General features: G+C 40.2%; 1 protein-coding gene across 3 annotated transcripts in view; it reads left to right on the forward strand.

Annotated features, from left to right (window-relative positions):
- Positions 1-23,368, forward strand: part of DPP6 (dipeptidyl peptidase like 6) — a 399,855-nt gene that overhangs the window by 255,699 nt on the left and 120,788 nt on the right. For all 3 annotated transcript variants that reach the window (XM_083881406.1, XM_083881408.1, XM_083881407.1), the window contains exons 4-5: positions 8,637-8,731; positions 11,020-11,094. In XM_083881406.1, the coding sequence (XP_083737532.1) occupies positions 8,637-8,731; positions 11,020-11,094 (170 nt within the window). The remainder of the gene's footprint in view (positions 1-8,636; positions 8,732-11,019; positions 11,095-23,368) is intronic.

A 23,368-nucleotide genomic window follows, 5' to 3' on the forward strand; every position in this document is an offset into this window, starting at 1 on the left:
TGGTAACTTGGGCTCTCATCTGAGCTAGCAACTGCAGTGGAAAAAAACCCTAGAATTTTATATTCCCAGTGAAATCTGTGCCATTGTGTATTTTATTTGGGGCTGTGCACCCATCCCAGTCACTTCATAGAGCTGGGATAAGCTGATCCCTGCTACTTGTTGGCTGTGCTTTTTTTTTTTTTTTTCTCTTTCAGTTGAAAAAAATATGTAGGGTGTGGATAAAAGCATCAAGGAGCATTTTCTGGGAAAACAGTTGTCTGGGGTTAAATTGCTTCTGGCCTGTGTTAAACGTGAAATGTTTCCAGCAGGAAATCAAAGGGATGAGTGTAATCTGCTGTCTCCAGCTGTCCAGTGACCCAGGGGTCATCTGCACTTCTCCTCCTATAACATCCAGGATTTGAAGAGCACATGGCACAGGCACAGCTGAACAGGAGAGTAAGATGGCAGAGAGTTTTTGAGGGAGATTTCTTGGCTCTGGAATACACCAAAGTCATCTCAGTGTGGTGCACTCCCCTCCTCCCCCCAGTCATTAGAAAGATAATTTGGGGGCAGCAAGCAACAAGGTATGAGGTTTCACTGCTGTAGTTAGGGTTTTGCAGCAGTTTTCTCATCAAGATGTTTTGCTCTGGATGGAATAAAAATGGATTTAGACCAGGGAATGTCTCATTCATTTTTTGCCTAATTGTAATGTCTCTCTTTTCCCCTTCCATGTGTTATAAAAGCAGATTGAAGTTGAGAAGGGAGTAATTTGAAGTTGAAACAAGTTCTCCGTTTCTCACATGCATTTCAGCTTTTCATGCCTGTGCCACTGAGTCATGATCTGAGCCCACAGAGTTCTCAGACTGGGGCTCTTTGAGGAGGAGTTCAGCCTCACAAATGAGGCAGGAGCAGAATTTTACCTGGTTCCAAATTTGGGACCCAAATTTCAAAGTTGTGCTCTGCCTCTATTCTAGGCTCGATGCTGAAATAATCTTTTATATTTTTTTGGCTTGAATCTTGAAAGAGTTGGGGTTAGATAAAAAAGAGAAACAGACCAACATTGCTGATTTTTACAGTTTTAAGTTTTCCCAAGACTCAGTCTTCTTCGAGTTTTTGACAAGTTAATTTACAAGCCTGCTAGAGGTGCACGTTGATGTGGGAATTTTCCTGAGCTATAATTGTGTTTTATTTTACTGGTACTACTGTAAAAGCACTATATTGGTGCACCAAGTGCAACTGCATTGAGATGATGAGCAATTAAAACCACTTCTTGCATAATAAAGCACATTCTATCATGTTGCACTTAATATACCAATGCAATGTGTTATACAGCATTTAGCTAAATTACAGTAAATCACCTATTTAAAGAAGTTTTTTCTTTCAGCCTTGCATGTGGGGAAAGAAGTGCTGGGAACAGTAAAAAAGATAATGACCCATAATGGCAGAAAGCTAAAAATGGGATTCCAGTTGTCTCCTGGAATTAAAGGCTGCAGCAATGTTGTTAAAGGCAAGCTGTTCTCTGTCCCCTGTTGCTCCTTGTATCAGCATCACAAAGTCTAAAAAATCCTTATTTATTTCTGCCAGGCAAAGTAGCAAGGCAGAAGAAAAGGGAGTCACTGGTGGGAGTACGTGGATTGAAACAAAGGCAGGGGCTGTGAAAAATTACAATTGCCAAAGTCTACAGGGCCCCTCCCTAAGGAGCAGCTCACTGAGGGCACGATGGAGCTGTGGGTATGGAAATGGGGTTTTGCTGCTATTCCCTATTCATGGTTTTTGCCTCACAATTTTTTTAGTTATCCCAGCCTACTGCAGGCACCAGGGGACAGGGGGCAGGAAACCTGCCCTGCATTTCCCCTCTGGAAAGCAGCTCAGTATCAAAACAGTCTTTGCTTCTGCCGTGGGGTGGGAATTTCAGAGTCAGTTGTTTGTTGGGTACATGCTGTAAATATCAAATAGATGCACTGCAGAATGTCTTGAAAGAACAACAGATCACAGTATTAAATGCATCATCACAACAGCCTTATTTCCACCTGAGTTTGTGATTGCATCTCTCTGGACACCTGAATAGGCTTCCATTGGGGACTGATTGTGCTTTTAGTTTGCATTATGATCTGTGTGGTGAAGTTTTGCAGCAGTTAGTGAGCATGCACAGTCCTGGCATTTGTTCAACATGTATTCTCAGGGCTTTTCTGAGGAGTAAATTCTACCTGCCCCAAGGAGTGCAGGTCTTGGGGGGCCATTCTCCTACCTGACTACAGTTACTGTCAGATACTGTCCTAAGAGAGTCAATAATCCTGCAGGCCTGGTAAATAAAATATGATTTTGCCTTTCATGAAAGCAAAGTAAAATAAGAATTTCCATAAACATGCCTGTGTTCATCCTTCTCTCTGGTCACACCATCCTGCACCTTATTCCTCTTGTTTGGTGCTTCTTAATGTTGGCTGGTTTGGGTTTTTATTCTGACAGCTTCCATTTCCTCTGTGAATTTACCCTGTTCTGTTGTTTTCCTCTCTGCTCCCATTATGTCCAAAAACCTCAGGTTCCTCCCTCTCTCAAAACCAGTCCCTGAAGATAGCAGGCTGTCTCTGAAGATAGATGCTTCTGCTGCATTTGGCAGGATTAGGGTTTTTTTAGGGCCAGGATTAGGCCCCTCACACAGCAACAACCTGTTAACCACAGCTTGTGCTATTCTCTCACCTGTGGCACTCAGAAAACACATTTTTACAGGAAATCCAGAGTCCCCCCCAGTTTACTTTCCCTGCTCACCTGAGCTGTGGGGATGTCTGCACTGAACATCCATGCCTGGTGCTGCTGAGGAGCTGCTCTCTCCCCTTTGCTCTGCTATGTGTCTGGGTTGTGGGTGTGGATGCTGCCGGTCCCAGCTGGGTCCCCAGTTCAGCAGCAATGTTGTTAAAGGCAAGCTGTGGCTGCTGTTCCCACAGACACTGTTGCAGTGTGAGCTGCCAACCTCTCCCAGTCCTGAAAACATGGGCAATCGCTACAAGTGATTGTTTTTCCTGTGTGCTGCAGGTCACCTATGGATAGTCTGGGTTTGCTTTCTCCAGCTGGACCCTTCACTTTGGCCCTGGTGTGAGTGTGCTGGGGTGAGAGCTGTGACATGCCCAGGTCACAGGGCACAGCCACTTTTTTCCCCACTCTGGTCTCCATCCACTGTTCTGGTTCTCCATCTCACCTGGCCCTTCAGAAAATTTGCTGAGATGCTAAACCAGCACAAGATTTTTTGGTTTTAATTTTAACTCCACTGCCTGATCCTCATGTATCTTTCCAAAGGAATACAAGTGTACTAGATCCTGTTGAAAATACCAGTTGTCTGAAGAAACATCTGCCTTAAAATGTCACTCTTCCTGCCTGTTCTCTTGTTAGATGGTGTGTCACTCTTGTTAGATGGTGAGTGCTATCCAGGTGTGTCTGATCAGTATCTGCCTGAGAGGACTCCCAGAAACCCTTGGCTGGTTCAGGTATTTCTGTCACCTCAGTGAGGGTGAGCTCAGCCTGGCCAAGGGTTGAGTGATGCTGAGCACCACAGTGGGCAGTGCTGCAGGAATCCTGCAAAGACTGGTCTTTCAGGTGCAAGATGAAACACCTGACATCTGATTTTGGGTCATTAAAATGACCCAAATGGGTTGGTTCATTAATGACTTTGGGTCATTAAAAACCCCACAACAACTTTTCTTTTTCTCCCATGAAGAATAACAGAGAAATGGTGGCCAATGGTTTCTTGGTGGCCCTGTGACATTTGCTGTGCCAGTGCAGAGCTCCATCCCAGCATCCCTGCACGGGGCCTGGTGCAGTGACCTCTGTCCCTTGGGAGGGATGAGGGTCATCCCACAGGACCTGCTGCTCTCTGCTCTCCTGACACAGAGTAATGTGTTTGCCAATCCTGCTGGTATCTGGAGGCTCATTTATCCGAAATGGTTTAGAACAACTTCATGACTTAAATTCCTTTTATTCACCAATCTTCCTTAATCTTAGGGATTGAAAATGATAATTCCCTCGATGCTGGCTTTCATCAGACTGAGACTCATTAAATTATCTTTCATGTCTGTTGATCAGGACTGAAGAAGTTGACTTTTCCTCTAAATCTGTGGCTCTGAAAGACTGGAGGGGCCCTAACAGTCCTGACTCTCTCTACTTTCTTTTACTATCTCTTGCTGTTGACTTGCTGCATGTGAATTTCATAACCTTTTTATTTTTGGTGTACTTTTCATTCATCAGTTATTAAAAAGATAGAAAACTCCAATTTCATTGAAATATTTTTTAAAGTTGGATTTCAATACTTTTTTGTTCTTATGTTTTATCACTCAGTTTTGCTTTCTGCTTTCCATAATCTCTGAGAAATAATGAAATTTCCCCTCACAGGCATGGTCCTGCTAGCATTTTATAAACCAGTCTCTCCTCTCTGGTAATGTGCACTTCAGAGAAGCTTTACTGCACTAAATTTTTGGGCACTGATGCTATGCTCCTGTCAATGGAGGTAGTTCTTGCAAATTGTTTGCACTGCCAGCAGAAGTTGCAAAGAATTTGCCACTCAAATAAAAAGTTGCCACTCAAGCTTATTCCTTCCAGAAGTCAACTTGCCCCAAACCTTCTTGTCCCCTGTGGTGAGCTGTTTTGTCTGTGCCCAGTCTCTCGTGCTGTTCCTGGTGAGGGCTCAGTGACTTCAAGTGACATGAGCTCCTCTCACTGGGTCTGTTTTCTCTGCCTCTGCATTTCCTGACTGAGTTCAAGACAGAGAAGCAGATGGGGTTTGTGATTTCACCTGTTCTGCTTAGCAGGTTTTTAAAAGTTTCTCCTCAGGCCTCCCCATTCCTCTGCACTGACTCTGCACAGCCTCAAGGCTGATCCATTATTTCTGGTAATTGTTGTTTTTTGCAATCAGTCACTTTTTTTTCAAGTGTGGCCACATATCTGTGTTTACATTCAGAGTCAGAAAATGGAATCTACCACCCAGACAATTTCCTGGAAGTTGAAAGAGGGGTGAGGAGTTGGAAAAGTGAACTTTGCTGTTGAATCATAGAATCAGAGAGAGGTTTGGGTTGAAGGAACCTTAAAGACCACCCAGTTCCCAGTCCACTGGGCACCTTTCACTGGACCAGATTGCTCAGAGCTCCAACCACCCTGGCCTTGGACACCTCCAGGGATGAGGCATCCATTACTTCTTTGGTGAAGAATAGATGGAAAAAATCCAAAGGAGATTGAAGAAATTGAATAAATGGCTGCATGCCTGAAAATTATAATTTTTGGCATCATTTATACCGAACACCAGCCCCAAAGAAAGGCAGCTATAAAAAATGAGATGCAGTGCTGACCTTTATCAGCTCTGGTGACAACTATAAATCAGGCTGCAAATTCTCATCAGCTCGCTGGACAGAATTCATTATAGACAGAGGCCACTGCATTGCTCTCTGGCTTTGATTGAGGTATGTCCCATTTAAATAAATGCTCTTGCAGTGGAACAAATCACACATTTCCAAACAGAAGTCCAGGAATATTATTAATCTTTTGAGGACTAAGGCCCAGCTAAACCTCGCAGTGTTTTGTTTGGAATATAACGCAGATCAATTTGTTCTTCTCTTAAGCAGACCAATTTTCTGTTCATTAACTCAGACAAGTGTGTTGATGGCTGGTATTGAATATAATGGCAAGATTTACAGCCCTAACAAATCAGCACTGCTTCATTTATGCTTTTTTTTAATGCATTCTAAAAGTACATGCAGAGGATTAGCACCTGCTTTTAAACTTGTTACGGTTTAACAAATAATGGGAAAGTGTGTTATCTCCTACTTCCAACCATGGAACAACTTTTATGTAATCTTGAAGTTTCATAGTTTATTAAAATGTTATGGGGTTTTTTGGAGCATGAGGAGCAATAAAATTTGGTAGCAATGGCATTATGGGCAGTAATGTGACTCCCATCCGTTTCCTGCAATGTTGAAGAAACTGTTTCACAGATCCATTAGATTAATAAGCTGCTTTACCTGTGTTCTGAACTTGGAGCTGAATTTCTTTGCTTTTTTTCCTTTTTTCCGCTGTAATTAGGAAATATCCTGAGAGCCTTACAATTATCCAAATGTTTTGCTGGCCATATTTAAAACATGATTTTTCTGTCTGGAACTTTACGTGTAATTGGAAAACATTCAGTGTTGTTGACAGAGGGTGATTATTAAAGCAGTAATATTTTTTCAGCATGTCTGATAATTAGGTAACAGTCTGTCTCTCCGTTTAGTTTTTCCTGTTATTTCTGGAATGCCTGAAATATTGCTGGGAAATAAAAAATCAGACTGCAAACTTTCCTCTTATAACAAATAATGCTTCAGACTTTGTGGCCTGAGTATATGAAGACCAAGTGTGTATGAAGTATTAAATCTTTTATTGCCTTACTTCCTAAATGGTTGGCATAAACACTTTTCTTAAGGATCTGGACACAGAAGCTGGAAGTTAGAGTTGTAAATAAGTTGCTGCTGGATCAGCCCCCAGGGATTGTCTCTTCTGGCATAAGGCCCAGGAAAAGGGCAAATACTTTGGGAGGATTCTAAAAAGCAGGCAAAATTCTCAGGTTGAGGATTCAGGATATTCCTTTAGTCCCTCACAATGGCTGGTTCATGGACTTCCTGAAAAGCATTCCCCTTTGAGACAGATAATCTTTGATGGATCTTTCTTGCATTTTTCTAATTCCATTTTGGATCCACCTGCAGCCCTGACACCTGCTCTGTTCTGGGATTGTGACTTCCACAGTTTGTTTGCTTTCAGGATGAAGAAATAATCTCTTTTATTTTTGTTGAACTTGACACTGGCTGGTGTCATCTGGTGCCTTCCAGTATTTATTTTGGAAAAGGCAGGGAATAAGCATCCCTTATTTAACTTCTCTGTACTGCTTATGATTTTTTTGACTTTTGTCCTAGCTCTGTTCAATCAGCTCTTTCTCAAGTTTAAGTTTCTTAGTTTGTTCAGTCATAAATTTTATGAAGGAATACTTTAAAGATAAATGCAAGTCAATCTAATTCAGATCCCTTTTTTTTAATATATTTTTTTTTAATTCAAGATAGAAGTTGCTGATAAAATTCATTCCATTATTTTTAAAAAAGTTATGCTTTGAGAAATTTGCCTGTGAGTCTGAAGGGCTGCTCCTCTGATTTGGACTTTGAGAATTTTAAAGTCTCTAAAACTAAACTCTAAACCTAGTGGTTTTGAGATGATCAGCTGTATTGCAGTAACCTTTTACCCTTACAAAATCTGATTCATCCCAATCTCAGAGAAGATTTCTTCTTCTTCCACTTATGTGTAAATCTGTGATATGGAGGAGGAGATTTTTTTTTTATTGACAGCAAAAAGTAGAGCATAGAAAGTTTTCATCTGCACCTTCAGAGCATTTTACAGAGCCGGTTAGTGACTGTGATGAGGATTATTATCACCAAGTTGGAAATAAAAGACTGGAACATGGGTAAGGAGTATGCTAGGTCAGTACACCCAATTTTTGAAAGAACCAAGCCTTGAAATCCAGTGTTGCCTTTAGCAAGTCACCCCAGCTGGGCAGTACAGACCTCTGTGGTTACAGTGAGCTGGGTTTGTGCTTGTGCATATCCTAGTGGATTTAAACTCACCTGTGACTCATCCCAGGGCAGCCAATGGATAATGTCAAACCAACCACAAGTCCCTTACCCTTGTTGCATCATGGTAACACTCCTGGGGTAGCCACTGTGATGGTTGTTGATGAGGAATTGTTTCCCTAACTGAAACTAAAAGCAGAAGTTGGATCCATCAGTTCTCAGTCTCAGTTTAGCCAAGCTGAAAAAAACCCCCATAATCCCTAATCCTGTGCCAAGAAAAACTGCTGATTCCTTTAATGGCAGAGTGCTTGGGACTTATGTTTTATGTTTTATCTGCAGGGCAGTGCATGTAAGCACTGATCAGATTTGAACTTCAGTTTATGACATCCCTTTATTGTTGTAATGTTTTTCATCCTCAACTTTTGACCTGCTACCTGACCCTCATTTGGAGTCCCTTTCATATATCTGCCCCAGCCTTTCTGTCAGGCAGGTTGTGTGCTTTGAGAGCTGGACACTGTTTCCAGTATTTTTGTCCTTGTCCACCTGTCTTGAGAACTGGAGTAGTCCCAAAGTGCTCAGAGACAAGCTGATCTGCCTCGTTTCATGTGAAAATGGTGATTTCTCTGCAAGTATCTCCTTCTGGTGTAAGTCTGAAGAACAAATGCCAGAGTTGGAGCACAGTATTAGGTTCCAGAATCTGCTTTGTTAGAGGGTCATTTGCCTTCTGCTTTCAGAGACTTTCCAGGCTTATTAAATTCCTACAGAGACTGTGGAACTCAGAAACCTTTAATCATAAGGAATGGGGGTTTTTTGACCTTGTTTTCCACACTAACTGTGTATGTACATTCAAAACAGGTCACTCTTGCATTCATCTAAGGGAAAATGTGGCACAACAAACATGTGACAAACACTAATCATGCAGTTTTATGGCTATGCTCAAAGCCACTTTCAGCAATAGCTGTGTTAAAAAACACTCTGTTCTTCAGAAAGAAGTTCCCAGCAGTACTTTTGGTTTAAGTCTGTAATTAGGTTCCACACAAACAGACAATTTCAGATTTCCTTAATGACCTTTTGTTTTCCTCCTTGCAGATAATGAATTCATTTATAGAAACCAGAATGGCACAGTGATTCTGAGGAATGTCGAAACCAACAGTTCAACAATATTAATAGAAAACAAAAAAATTGTAAGTATTTTCTATGACAAGTAGCTGAATTTCACAGCTGTCTTGCAGTTGGATCAGTAAAGCAGAAAATCACTTGGTTTTCAACTTCATGTGTTGTCAAGGAGAAACAATTCACTGGTAATACAATGGGCTATGCAGTGATGGATAATGTGAGATTGAACTCCAGCTTTTGTTATTATTCTGCAAGCTCAGTTTCTCTCATACTTCTGGAAAGTATCATATAGAGATTTGCAGCTAGTCTTGCATATCATATATAATTGAAAGATGCATAATTCTCATCTCTGCATGCTTAATAAAAAGGACAGTTGATATCGTTTACTGTCTGTTGTCATTCTCTACATTCCTCCACAAAATACTCATTTTTAATTTGTGCATTTGCTGATTTTTCTTGCCTAATGGTTGAAATGTAATTTCAGTGTTTTTTATGAGTAGTGTCAAGGAATGGAAATGGAGTTGTACTTGAGAGAAACCCTAAGAAATTGTTGGAAAGTAGTTAGTAGGTGACTATTAAAATGAATGTAAAGAAAACAAAGTCACATCTGATACAGAGTATTTATTGCTTATAAAGAAGTGTTTTATAGCATTTTTTGTAGCAGATGAAACCAGCATTGTGGCAGAAGTTAGTACACAGTTGTATTAGTTATTTTTTAATGAGACAAAGAATTTATCACTGAGTTGTTATAGCAGGGCTCAAACTTAAACTTCACATCCTGCATTTAACCTTCAAACTTTGCTGTGTCACATAAGCAATCCTCTTTTTCCAGACTGTAACCCCTTTCTTTACAATGCTAAGGGAATGGGTTGGCTTCTTTTAATATCAAGGTCTGTTGAAGTCAAGTTACTTCCATTTGGCCTCTGTTTATTCCACTGGTTTTTAATTTTTGCCATTTGTAAGAAAAGCACAGTGCTATGAGATAATCCTATGTTTTCATGCTATTGCCACCCTACTGCCTGTCCTACCTTTGTTCCTCTGCCCTCTCTGAATAAATCTGCAGGTCATCTCCACATTAATCCAGAAAGTCCTAGTGCAAGAGCTGCACTTTACTCAGACATGTTGTCTTTTTCCCCTTCCTTTCCCTGGGGCAGAAAACTTTTGCTACTTGGCCATGTTTTCCCTTCCCCATGTTATTTAGAAAGCAGTAGATAAAATCTGTCTTCATGCTGAACTGCTGGTCCCCAGGCTCCCCTGTCCCTCCCCATCCTGACCTGCACTGGGTCATTAACCCATGGGATGTCCCAGAGTGATGGTGGGTGACTCTTCCCTGGAAATGCTCAGGATCAAGTTGGATGGGACTCTGAACAACCTGCTCTGGGTGAAGACATCCCTGCTCATGGCAGGGTATTGGTTTAGACAGCCTTTAAAGGTTCCTTCCCACCCAAATCATTCTATGATGGTATGAGCTGTTCCTTGGGCTCTCCCCACAGCACATCCACTCTCACTGGCTTTGGGGAGGACTCTCCCCAATGGGGCGCTCTGTCTTTCGCCAATTCCCCTTTCAATTTTGCCCTGTGGGACTCTCTCAAGGACTTACATCTAATTTGTTGGGTGAGAGGGTGAGATTTAAAAGGCAGTGGATGAGTGATGTGTCAGTGGCACCTCTGTTTGACCTTGGTGCCATCTGTGCCAGCAATGCATTATACTGAAACGTGCTGGGAAGGAGAAAATGGCTTCACTACACAAATGAAAAGTGGAGCTGGAAAAAGGTAATTCCTGGTAAGTCTGAGATACTCTGGCATTTCTTCTTGTTAGCAAGATTTACAGTGCTGGTTTTTGCAGAGCCTAGGTCAGGGTGCACTGGATCACTGCAGCATCCCAAAGACTTTTAACTGGGGAAAATGGAATAGTTTTCCTCTGGGTATCTTAATTGGGGAAGGTATTGGTGTCCCTATTACTAATTTACTCCAGATGCTATTTACATTTTTTTATCTCCTGCACTGGCCAGTGAATACAGATAATGAGAGGGAATTAATAAAGTGCCATTTATCTGAGTTTACTCTTAACTACTGCTTACATCTGTCACCTCACCAGCCACTGTGCAGTAAGATTGTAAGGAAAATTCTGAGTTTGTTTGATATAGCTGCCTGCTCTGAGTCACGATGAATTAATTCTTTCTCTTAAAGGTGCCCACATAACATTTCTGGTGTTTAAAAAGAAAGATGTAATTTTCAAGACACTTAACACTGGCAGTATTCTTCATCCTTAGAGCAATGATCGTAACAATTAATTCTAGGTGTCATTAGATGGAAAACTGAGGAACATTTGTTTCAAAACTGTGTTTATTTTCCAGGTCTCCTTAAAGGCCATCCGGTATGAAGTGTCCCCTGACAGGGAATATGCACTATTTGCCTTCGATGTTGAACCTGTAAGTAAACAGATTTCATTTCAAAATTAGCCAGTAGCTAATTTCTTTTTTTTTTTTCCTCACTTTTGCAAGTTGATATCTTAAATTAATCGCTTCCTATGAAACAAAGCAAGAAACCCCCTCACTTAGCAATTCTGAGAGCATGTCACACTGCCATCTAGTAGAGGAGAAAGGTATAAATTAGACCATGGAGGAAACGCTGTCATTGCCAGGATTTTATAGCCTTAGGGAAGGGGGATTGTAAGGACATGTCTTTGCTACAAGAATTTCTATTCCTCTTCTGTGATTTTTTTCCCCACACTGCCTTTTTCTGTCACCCTATAAATTTCTTCCCCAGAACAAAAAGCGACTGTCAGTTTCTCCCACAACTGAAATAATACATTAATTATGGTGTCACCATTCCCAGTGCTGCAGTTAGACTTGAGCTATCACTTTCATTATAAATCCTTTTCTTCAGAGGGTTAGGTATAAATCATTTGTAAAAAATCACCATTAGGTTGCTACTAAGTTCTGGACTACAGCAAATTTTTTACCAAACTTCAAAAAGGAAAAATGTAATAAGTCATTTTTAAATGATGATCAAAGAATCAAACATGGGGGAAGCAATTCTTCTGCATGAATAATATTTTTGTCTTTCTCAATTCTGCTATTATAAGGCCTGAAATGTTTGACTGATAGCTATGCTGTACTACCAGGATGAACTATAAGCCCTATATATTTTGTTTCCATAGTCTAGAATGTCACCAGTTCTTCAAAATTAAAATAATTAATTCACTGACAGCTGTAATAGTTTTTTCCATAATGTAAATTATATCTCAGCTGCTAATCAAAGGAAATTTGTGGGTCCTTTAGGTAGTGGAAGTTGTAGCTCTGTTGCTTATTTGATTTCTCTGCCATCGTCTTTGGAGTTATTCCTGACTTGGTGCCATGAAAGTCAGAAGAAGCATCCCTTATTTTAGAAGGGGAAATAAATCTGTATCAGAAACTTGAGGAGTAACTCATAATGATTTTTCCTGGGAAATTACTGGTGCTGTGACTTCACTTACCTGAAGCTTAGCTGAGTTCTAGTCAGAGATGGATGGAGAAGTGTTAAGTGTTAAGTTAATTTTAAACATGGGAAAGACAGCTTGAGGGTCACTGAGCGAGCAAAGCCTTTCTCTCAAATTTCCCTGCCTTGTGAGCCAGAAATTCGGTTCTTCCACTGGAAATCAGCCTTTGTCTGTGGAAGTCCTGTGCCCACTCTGCTCACATGCATTGTTCAAGCTGGAAGAGCCCTGAGGAGGAAGGGCTTCCACAGTTCCTCTGAGAAAGACAGAAAAATAACTTTAATGACAAAAAAACCCTTAAAAAAAAAATATAAAATAAAATAAAATGACTGCCCCCTGCATCACACCACATCTTTTTCTAGAAAGAAAAAACCCAGGGTGGAAAGCTGAAAATATGACCTTTGGGAACATTTCAGGATGTGGCATATACTCACTGTAAGAGAACATTGCAAATTGTTCCAGTATTCATATATAGCAAGAGCTCCTGAAGCAAACTAAAACAAAACACGCCCCCCCCCCTGCCCCCCCTTTATTCCTTTAAGATCCATGTTTATGGAGAAAAGAAAGTTTGTTTGTTTTGTTTTGGGGTTTGTTTTGTTCGCTAATAGAGGGGTAGTTGGGTTCAGTCTTGGTTATTGCAGCCTTAAGCCATGATGGGTGGCTCTGTATTAAAATGGCAATAAGTGTTAAATTACTTCTTCAGCTTCCTTCTCCCTTGATATGCAGACTGTGGCTACAAATAATTGCATGTTAGTTAGCTCTTCCCATTTTCTGCATTTCAAACTGTATTCTTGGACAAAATTCAAATGATGCTGTTTTCTGCAACACAAGAAATTGATTAGCAAAGCCTTGGGCAGTTGTCCTTGTTGCAAAGTCAAAAGGAAATTTCAGGAGATGTATTGGCAGAGGACATGTCTTTAAAGTTTAATTCTACAATTTCAAAAAAAGAGCTTCTTGGAATTATGGCGTACTTATTTTGTAGCTGTCAGAAATTGTTTCTTATTTTTTTGGCATTTGAAAGTGTGATGTGCTGCCTTTTAATTGTTTGTGACTATAGATATTTTCATCTTCTTTTTTTTTTTTTTTTTTTTTTACACGGTAGAGTTGTGCTTCTTTTACATATGTATATAATATTTTAATATGCATAGTATGAATCAATCATTTGTCTGAATTCTGAAATGAATGGATTCAGCCTCTGGTTTAATACCAGCCAGGAATAAACATCAAAATAGAAGAGCACAATGTGTCACTCCAATGAAGCAGAATATTTTTAAGAAAAGTACCACAAAGTCATTTCCTTCCAGTAATAGCTGCTTCTATATTTTTCTATTTATTTTCACAAAAGCATCTCTGCTCAGTGTTGGTCTGGGTGACAGCAGTGCACCCCACACTGGAATACCCCAGCACTGAACTGCCAGACACTTATTTTCCAAAGATACTGAGGCAGCTAATGTGCTTTTTTCCTGTTGTATCACTTCATCATTTTAAAGGATAATGGATTAAAGCATGTTCCTTAAAATATACTTCTGCCAGGAAGCTTGGCAGACAGCTGTGAGGCTGGTGTGGGTACAGTGTGGCCAGTCTGGCTGTCAGGTTTCATTGTAAATGCTTTTTTTGTGGTGCTTGTATTTACAGAAGTTTAATCTTTCAGGCAGCAATATTCTGGGTAAGCCTTGTGCTAATAGGGAGCTTTTCTAACCTTGAACACAGAAGATTTGTTCTTTTTCTGGAAAGGTCACAGGAAAGGCACCAAGCTTCTTTGTCTTAAAACACTCCCACACTTTTTCTCCTGTTTGTTTTTAGTTTCTTTGTGCCAAAACAAGATTCAACCTGAGGCCAAAAGGGCAGATTGAAATTTTGGGAAAGCATTGGGGAACAAACACCTCCATGGAGAAACTCTGATTTCAAATCATCCTTCACCAAAGCAAGTGTGTGGGGCTCTGATATGGGGTTTAATAACCCCAAAACACCTGAGCAGATGGGCTGTGGCCACAGCAGCTCAGCAGAAGGGATGTGGAGCTGTCTCTGGCCAGGGACACTTGCCCAGCTCGTGGCTCCATCAGCACTTTTGGACAAGTCCTGTGCTCCCCATGGGCCTCCTGGGGAGACACACACAGCTCTTGGGGCTGGAACAACCTCTCTGGGTACCCCTGGGCTCCAAAAGGGGGTTCCGAAATAGCCAAGTGACAAACCAACCCTTAAATCTCGTGGCATTTCTGTGGTTGAGGTACGAGTAAAGAGGAGTAACTGAAGCTTCTGCAGCTTCTGTGTCAGTCAGTTACCAGTGGAGTTGTGTAATGCAATAAAAGAAACAGAGGAAATATATGAGAAAACTTATTTTCTGGAGTGGCACAGTGACATGTTAATTCATAAATATTCACTAATATAGTGAATATTCAATTGCCTTTATTAGGAATCAGTATTGTCATCATGCAAGAGAGAAATTAAAGCTGCCAAGATTTTTCTTGAAAGTTTTTGCTCTTTTGTCTCCAATTTTACCAACCCATTAATGTGTTTGTTCCAGTTAAGGGCAATTACACTTAGAAATCCTGGCTGGTTAGCACAGAGCAAACTGCAAAGGCTTCTGGAGAGTCAGGGCTCTTGCAGCTGATACAACAGATGCTGTTACCTATTTTCCAGTAAAATAAATGCTCTTTTTTAATCCAAAAGGCTGGAAAGAATTGATAATTGTTGTAATTAGAACAAACTCCATTATTATTTTCTAGCCTTGTTCATGTGGTGAGTTCAGTATTTCTGTTCTCCCTGCCTGTATCTCTAACATGAGTGGTGGGACCTAAGAGAGCTCAGAAAAACCCAGACCAAACCTTAGACTTGGTATTTAGCATGTGAATGAAGTAAAAAAAAAAGTATTATTTATAGAAAGCAACATATTACTATTGTTGTTGTTACTATTTTTTATTATTTCTCCAAGTCTGGGTTTTATGTGGAATTAATAGATTTTGTACTTATGGTCCAATTACAGCCTTGTAATAATTTAATTAGTTGTGTAAAAATTAAAATAATATAATGCTTGTTATTTCCAAAACACTAATAGATATAAATATTAATGAATCCTCACAACATCCTTTTGAGCTAGGTGATAAACATTATTATGATAAATATACCTCTGAAAATTGAACACTGTCATAACTATCATCAGTAATACTGCTCAGACTGTAGTCATGATATTTATTGCTTAATTGAAATGAATTTCCAGGCCTAGAAATAGGCTTACATAAATCTGTTTTCTTGCTATGGCAATAAATATATTTCAAGTTTATTTTTTTCATTCTCACCCAATGTTGTTTTCAGAAACACTGAAAATGTTTAGTGATTTCATGATAAAGTGAGCAGAGATAGAATATTTGTCATAAAATAATGCTATTTTATTGATCGTTGTTTAATTTTTTGTATTAGTTGTAAATTATTAGTTTTTGAGGGAGCCATTTTGAGGTAAAAAGCTTCTGTTTATGGTTTTTCATATCCTCTTTTTAATGTGAATACAGTTTTGAATCATTGTTGTTCATAAATCAGAAGGACTCCTCTATGGAAAGCTGCACAACATGAGGGCATTGTTCACTTATATCAAAGGCTGGGGGCTAAAATTATTTTTTCCAACATTTTCAAGCCTAAAGCCCTGTAACTTCATATACTTGTGAGAAATAGTTACTGCTATTAGGATAAATAATGTATTAGGATAAATCACTAAATAAAAAGAAGAAAATGACTCAATCCAAATGCTGTTTATATTAGTTAAAATATTCCTGCTATTACATCTGTGTGTGTGTGTATCTTCAGGCAGAGTATCTTCTCTTTTCTCAATTCACCAACTGTATGAATGTAGTTGTGAATGAAGAATGAGCTGTGTGACTGTAGTCATTCAGTGCTTTTTTAATGAGCAGAAGTAAAGCTATTAATGAATTAGTAGAAACACACAGGCCAGACGCTCATCAAATAATTTGCTAAATTTTCAGGAAAGCAACATCTTCAGTTACTTCCCACAGAATAAATACTATTAATATCATTCAGCTAAACTTTAATACTCCAATAAATTGCTCACAGCTTCTGAAAAGGGCAGCATTTTTATGTATGTGCTTGTGTGGGCTTTCAATGAGATTGTTCTGGGGCTTCAGGGCTGAAGGTGGGGACCACCTTTCCTTCTCTTTCTTCTTAAAGATCCTGTTTTGAGTGATATTATTTTCACAGCCAAGATCAGTAGTGTGAATAACCTTGTTTGATAAGTGCTGTTTAACCTCTTTGTGGTAGAACAGCAGTGCTCCAGCAATATTTACATGACTAAAGCTAAGGCCTGTGTGTCCAGAAGTGTTGCATTAATAAGAATTTGCTAAAAGCACAGAAGAGGTTAATTTTGTGGGTGATAGTTTACTTTGGATTTGAAGCTGAAGCAGCAGCTACTTTTTGACAACATTTAGAGGCAATATTTTATTTTAAAAGGAGATTGTTGTGGTAGCTTTCAGTTATGAATCTGGTCTTTGTGAAAGACAGTCTTATCTTTTCCAATCTCAAACCCACCATGAACAAATTCCCTCATCTGCTGTTTTCTACAAGACAGACAAAACAGGATTCTCAAAAGCATCAGAAAAGGTGGATTCAAAAACATTTCCACACTCCCATTTGCTTTTCTGTCCAACCTGAGGGAGTCTATCTAAGCCAGGAGATCAGCTCTCCATGGTCAGCTTTCACTGAGTAAACCAAAGCCGCTAACACAGGAAACCTCAGCAGCTGGGAGGTCCTCCTACCACTTGTCGTGGTTTGAAAGCAAAACGAGTCAGAGGGTCCAAGTCAGAAATACAATTTAAGGAGAAGAAAGGTAAAAAAGTAAAATAAAATAAATGCAATAGCACAAAAGACCACTGACAGAGTCAGAATACAACTTGAGCAGGATGGTGGAAGCAGCCCAGATGAGGTGCTCTTCCTGAAGCAGTGATCCTGTAGAAAGGTCTGGTAGCTCTGGTCCTCTGGGAATTCAGTAGGTAAGGGCTGCTTGTACTGTCCCAAATCCCAGATTATATCCAGGTGAGAATGCTTGGCTCCTCCCCCTGGGCGGAGCATCTCACAATGGGATGATGAGTTGTGAAGTGGGTCCTTGATGGCCCATTAAACAGAGATAACCCCTGGAGGGAGTTACCTGTGAGTCATGGGCAAGGCATTGATGGGCCATTAACAGAAGACAGCCCAAAGGAAGGGGGCCTGGGAAGACACTGCCCCACTTGGTTTAACAGTTCATGAAGATGGTGATAGAATAAATACTTTGTGTACATCCTACACTACAACCCAGGACACCACTGAATCTCAGCTCAGGCAGAAGTAGCAATATCTCTGTCAGATGTACCAACATGCTGTCGTGTCTTGGTATCATTAATTGTTTCAGGCTAATTAATATTTAATATCTGCAGTGGCACAGAGAGAGAGGGAAGTTTGCCACACAACTCTCTGGGGATTCATGGGTTTTTAAAACTCTATTACAGAGTTGTGCAAACTCTGCCTTCTCAGGTGTCCTCAGTCGTGCCTTCAGCAGCAGGGCCCTTTGGATGCCAAATCTTCTCTGCAGCACATGCTAACAAAATTAAAAGTTCTTACTATAAGAGGGTGGATACTCACTTTAATTGAGTAATAAACGTGTTATCAAATGGTGAGAATATTTGTTCTTCCTGCTCAGCAGTCAGCACTCGTCCAGTTTCTGTCCCATTATTTGTTTAAAATAGAAATTTTTGGACACAGTTATAGACCAGTGGAGCAATAATTACCGACACGTTTAATCCTAGAGTTTTCTTTTGAGGGAGAAACTACAGAAACTAATTTCAGGGCCAGTTTGGGACTTGCACAGAGGAAGAAAACAAGTCAAACCTTTTCTTTATTTGGTTTGGAGGACCCTCATGGTTCATTTGAAATCCTGACAAAGTTCCAGCAGAAACTGTGCTCCTTTATGTAGCTTGAATGGTTCTTTGCTTTTGACAGCAATTCTTCTGCTTTGGAATAGCTTGATTTAATGAGAAAAAAAACCAGTTTAAACAAGAAGTTAATGGGGGCTTAAGAACCTAAACAAATATACTGTAGGGACATTTTGGTAATTTGGATCCTTGAGCCATGGGGAAATGGGTTCCTATTTAAAATTAAGGGGCTGTCATTGTAACTCAGTAGAAATGGGTAAAAAAAAAGTGCAATGAAAAGACACATCCCAAGTCTGCATACTTTGTCTTTGTTTTCCATTCTTAGTAGAAGGGAAAGGACAGGCACTGTGTGTCAGCAAGGAGGAATGGCTGGGTAGGGGCTGCTTGTGTCTATTATACTTGGAAAATACGTTTCCACCTCTAAAATGCCAAGAACGGGTACTCTCCTCGTACTCAGCGGGCATTCTTAGAGTGGGATCATCTCAGCATTGAAGGAACCTGGTCTAGGTGTCTCATATCAGAGAGGTTGCAACTGGATGATCTTCCAACCCAAAGCATTCTATGATTTATCATTGGCAGCCACTGTGGTGACTTAGGGCCAGCAGCTCCTTCATGGGCCAGCAATGAAACCACCTTGAACACCAGATTTTTACCTCTATTTCTCCCTGGCTTTGGGGGATGTTTCCAGGGGGAATTCTGTGCTTCTGAGATGACGGTCTGGGTGCATTCATAAAACACAACATGATGTGTTTGCCTGAGCTGGGAAGCAAAGCTCAGCACAGCCTCACTCCTCCATCCCCACATTCTAGTTTTGCTGGTGCCTGATCCCTGCATAGCAGTGGTTTTGGTAAAACTGCCTCAAACACCAGCTTCTTACTAAGTCTCCATTCTTTCCCCTCCAGGGACTGCTGAGTCTGATCATTACAACAAAGTACTCTCCATGAAATGCAGAGCATTAAAACTGAGTCTGCTGGCTTCAGCTGCTGAGCTTTAACTGCTTTTCTATTAAAAACAATGGTTTAAACCCTTGCTGTTCTCCTAATAATGCAGATAAATTGAATTAGAACTAAACCTGAAGCCTCCTGAATTGAGCTGGGAGACTTCAACAGAAATTGCACAAACCTGACTGAGTGCAAAATTGTTTCTCATACTAAGTTGGACAGCCTTGCTTATGTAGCAAAGGCCAATAAACTCCATCCTGCATTTATTCACAGGCACAGATACACATCAGTAAACTGAAAAGCAAATCCACAGTTCCAGGGAAGCCTAGAGGAGCATCAAAACTCAGAAATAATTAGCCTGTCATGCCAAAGTACATAGGTGTATTATGTATCAGTATTAGCTATCAGCAGTCTTCCTCTGTAAATATTTTCTTTAGTAAATGAGACTTTCATCAAGCAGGGAAGCAAAAATAAAAAAGCCTCAAGGCAAAACACAAAAATAACTAACTTTTCTTAGCTTGCATAAGGTTATATTTCTCATTCTGCTTTTTTTTCTGAGTGTATAGATGAGCTAACTTGACCAAACTGATAGAGATTAACGTCCTAATAAGATTCACAAAATGTCTTAAAAATAAATTGCAGCTTGTTTTTGAATAAAGCCTTCATATGTTAATGTACAAGGTTTCCTAGATGGTCAAAATCAGATGGACAGCAGTAAAATAATTGCACTTGTATGGGAATCTGTCTTAGTAAAACATGGGGTAACTTTGCTTTACAAGGAAGGAAATAAATACCAGTATGAAAATTATTGGAAAAAAAATAAAATCTAACAAATAATTAGATTCCTTGCAACACAGAGAGGCTTCAGAATTACATTAGAGATGAGTTCCTGCTTTTTAGCATAAATTTGCTTCCTAAGTTTTTAGGGGCAATGGACATTCTGATTTGTGCTGGATCATAATAAGTGTAGATGGTTATTTTAAAATGTTAAGGAAAGAACTATATTAGGAATAGAATACAAAATGAGAAAACAACAGAGATTTTAAAAGCTTCAGAAAACAAAACTAGAATTTAATTCTGGTGTCTCTGCAGAAACATATGAAGCAGTCTATAATCTCATTATTCTGATTTCCAGTCCTTTTTATTTTTTTAATTTTTAATCACTGAAATAGTAAAAAAATACATATTTAGTGCCCTCTTCTGGAAAAACAGCTCTTACTATGCAGGGGACCCCGGTGAAGTTCCTGTACTCAGAAATGCAAATCTTCTGACGCAAATGTTCTCCTCTTTAGCCAAGTTACATGCCTAAATCCAAGGAGTGTGTGGCTCTCTGTATTTACTCTGAACAAATGTCTTTTATCTCTTTAACTGCAGGCAGAACTCTGCTTTTACCAGCTCCATGTTAAAAACAATAATTAATGTTCCTCCTTGGGCAGCTAGTGACCCAGATTTGAAAATGGAATCTTCTTTTTTCTTCTATTCTCTGCTCAAAAGAAGCTTTTTCTTGAAAAGGGAGAGGAATCATAGGGCTTTAGATGTCTTTAAATGCCTGAGTCCTCATGTTTTTGTGTGCTGGAGTGGAAGAGTGATGCTGTTGATGGCAGTGCTGTGAAGGGCTCTGCAGCAGGCAAGGAGCAGAGCAGGTTCTGTGCTCCTTCCTGTCCCCTCTGCTCTCCCCCTGCTTCCCAAAGAGATGCTCATCATCACCACAGACCATTTACCCCGTGGAAGTTGCCCACAGCATCACAAAGAAAACACATAAAATGTCTTCCTGCCTTCTATGTGATTTCAGTTTGTTTTCTTCATGTCAGGATATAGAATTGTCTCCTCCAGTGAATTAGATCAGAGTGTACATTGAGATACAGCTCTGAGCTTTCTGATCTCGTATGGAACTGGAAAATGAATCTTTCACTGAACAGGGAGAGGAGTTTTGACCAAGGTTCCCAGCATACAACTGAATATTTTCATTTCTTTCACATCCACTTCACTGCTTTTAAACTGTTGCTCTCTAATGTTTTCTGACAGGCTCATCTTTCTTGCTTCAGCTTCTTTTCTTTGAGTCTTCTAAAAGTGCCCTGAGTCTAGGACCAACTTAAAAAAATTCAATGCCAGTGGTAACTTCTTTGTAGTATTCACATTCTCAGCTGCTACAGCAGAAAAAGAAATTTTTACATGCTAATAGTAAATTTTAATAGAAAGAACATATGCTGTGCTTCTGTAGTTGCTAATTTCTGCCTCTAAAGTGAATTATTTAAAAATGAATCAATTAAACAGATACACTAAGCATTCAGCACATTTTCATGGCTTGGTTCTCACATAATTGCTACAAAGCTTTACCATTTGCATTGTAAACTCCACAAAAAAGAGGCTTTTAGAATATTTCCACAGTGTCCTCACACTGACTTCAAGACAGAACAAAACATTCAAGAAATGTTTCTTTGAAAGAAGGCATTATCTAATGTTTCATTAAAAGCTGTATTAAGCACTGATTTCTCATGCTGTCCTTCAGCCTCCAGACTTGCAACTCCAAAGACAGTGAAGGTGAGAGTCAGCCAAGGGAACGTGGATGTGAACCCTGTAAACTCCCATCTCCACCAGCTCTCCTGGGCTGCCTCTATAAACAGTAATTCAGGGTGTAATTCTAAGGCTAAAATAAACATCAAAGGCTCCTGAGAGGAATCATACCCCACACAAGCTTTTGGCACCATTGTCTGGGAAAAGGGAGCTGCTGCATGAGTTTGTAGGTGCAAAAAGGGTAAATGCTTGTAAAGAATGGCTGGAGAGGTCAGTGGCAGGGACATCCCTCAAGGTAGACAGCTGCAAAGAGAGGCACTCCAAGCTGCAAAGTGCAAGAGCCTGAGGAAGTTATTCTGGGAAAGGATGTCTGTAAATCAGATAGCTCTAGTCTTCTGTCTGAATTGGCTTTGGGCTACTGAGCCAGGGTAGTGAGCTGGAGGGACTTTGGGTCTGGGCCAAAACAGTGATTATTATGATCCCAAATATTCCTAGGGAATAATGGCTGTGTGTTTCTGTGGGTGTGTCTGTATGGATCTGAAGGTGTGTGCTATGTTTTCTAAATTAGGGATAATTGCTATCTCCTTCTGAAACTTTTATTTAGCCTCAGGCTACTTTTGAACTCGTAATACATAATAATGTTTGTTCATCTTTTCCTTCTTTTCCTTAGATATATTGTTTGGTGTGTTAGAGTCACAACTATGTACTAGGTAATTTTATTCTCATTTCCAAGTTTCTGCAGAGAGGGTGGGAGAGGAAACCTGGGAGTTTATATCTGTGATGTGAATATTGATAAAAGTTTAAAAAGATCAACAAAAGAATGAGCTCATTATTGATAATCCTCATTCATAATTCTTTTCAGCTTCATTGCAGCTAATTCCCAATAACTTGAGCATCAACAAGTGCACACAAAGGCTGGTGCAAAAATCCTACAGGGTGCTTTGCAGCTCCCATTTTATTTACCAGTTGCAAATGGAGCAGTTGTCCTTTAAGGCAGTGACTGCAAGGGCTTTGTGGTGCCAGGGAAGCGCTGTGAGGGACAGGTGGCTCGGGAGCAAAAGGAGCCTTTTGTAATTGCTTGGCAGGGCAGAGCTGTATTAGAGTGCAGCAGCAGTTGGCAGATTGGATTAATGCTCTCCGAGGGGTGAGAGCTGGCACACGAGATGTATGTTAATACCTGAGGCCTGAGCTGCTTCTGGAGCTGCTTTTGTAACAAAAAAGAGCATCCACTCCACTCCGCTGCCGCCACAAAGTCATAAATCCTCCAGCCGGCCTCAGAATTCCCTTTTGGCCTTGTCAGCAGTACAAGGCTCTCAAAAGTGTAATTTGAAAACTAATCTTTTAATAAAGAATTATTATCATGAAGCAACTGAGCTAGATAATCAGTTTGTGGAAGGTGAATTAGCAGCATTCTCTTCCAGCACGGCAGTCCATCCATTACTGTGGTGGATGTTGCCATCACACTTTATTTACGGTTGTTTTGCAAACTTGAGATGAGATTATTTGCCAAGGAGTAACTCCTTGGCTTTGATGTTTCAGAGACCTTTGATTTGGTGCTTGAAAATCAGTTTCTAATCCCAGCACAGCCTCTGTATGTTTGTGGGAGAGATTTACATACTAACTGTGTGTGCTGCCTGTGGCGCATGACCCCGCCACAATCAGCTTCAGCTTGCATTATTAATGCTTCCAAAATACATGTCCCCATGGCAGGAATGTGTTGGCCCTCCCTGATGTCACCTTGATGTGAGATTGTTCTCCAAGGAAGCCTCTCTGGTGTGAGTGGCAGGGCATTCACAGCTCTGCATGGCTGGAGAACTGTCCTGGTTGTCCTTTAAACAACAAGGACAATGATTTAATTTTC

Source organism: Zosterops lateralis (assembly GCF_965231275.1).
Source record: "Zosterops lateralis genome assembly, chromosome: 1".
NCBI lineage: Eukaryota > Metazoa > Chordata > Aves > Passeriformes > Zosteropidae > Zosterops > Zosterops lateralis.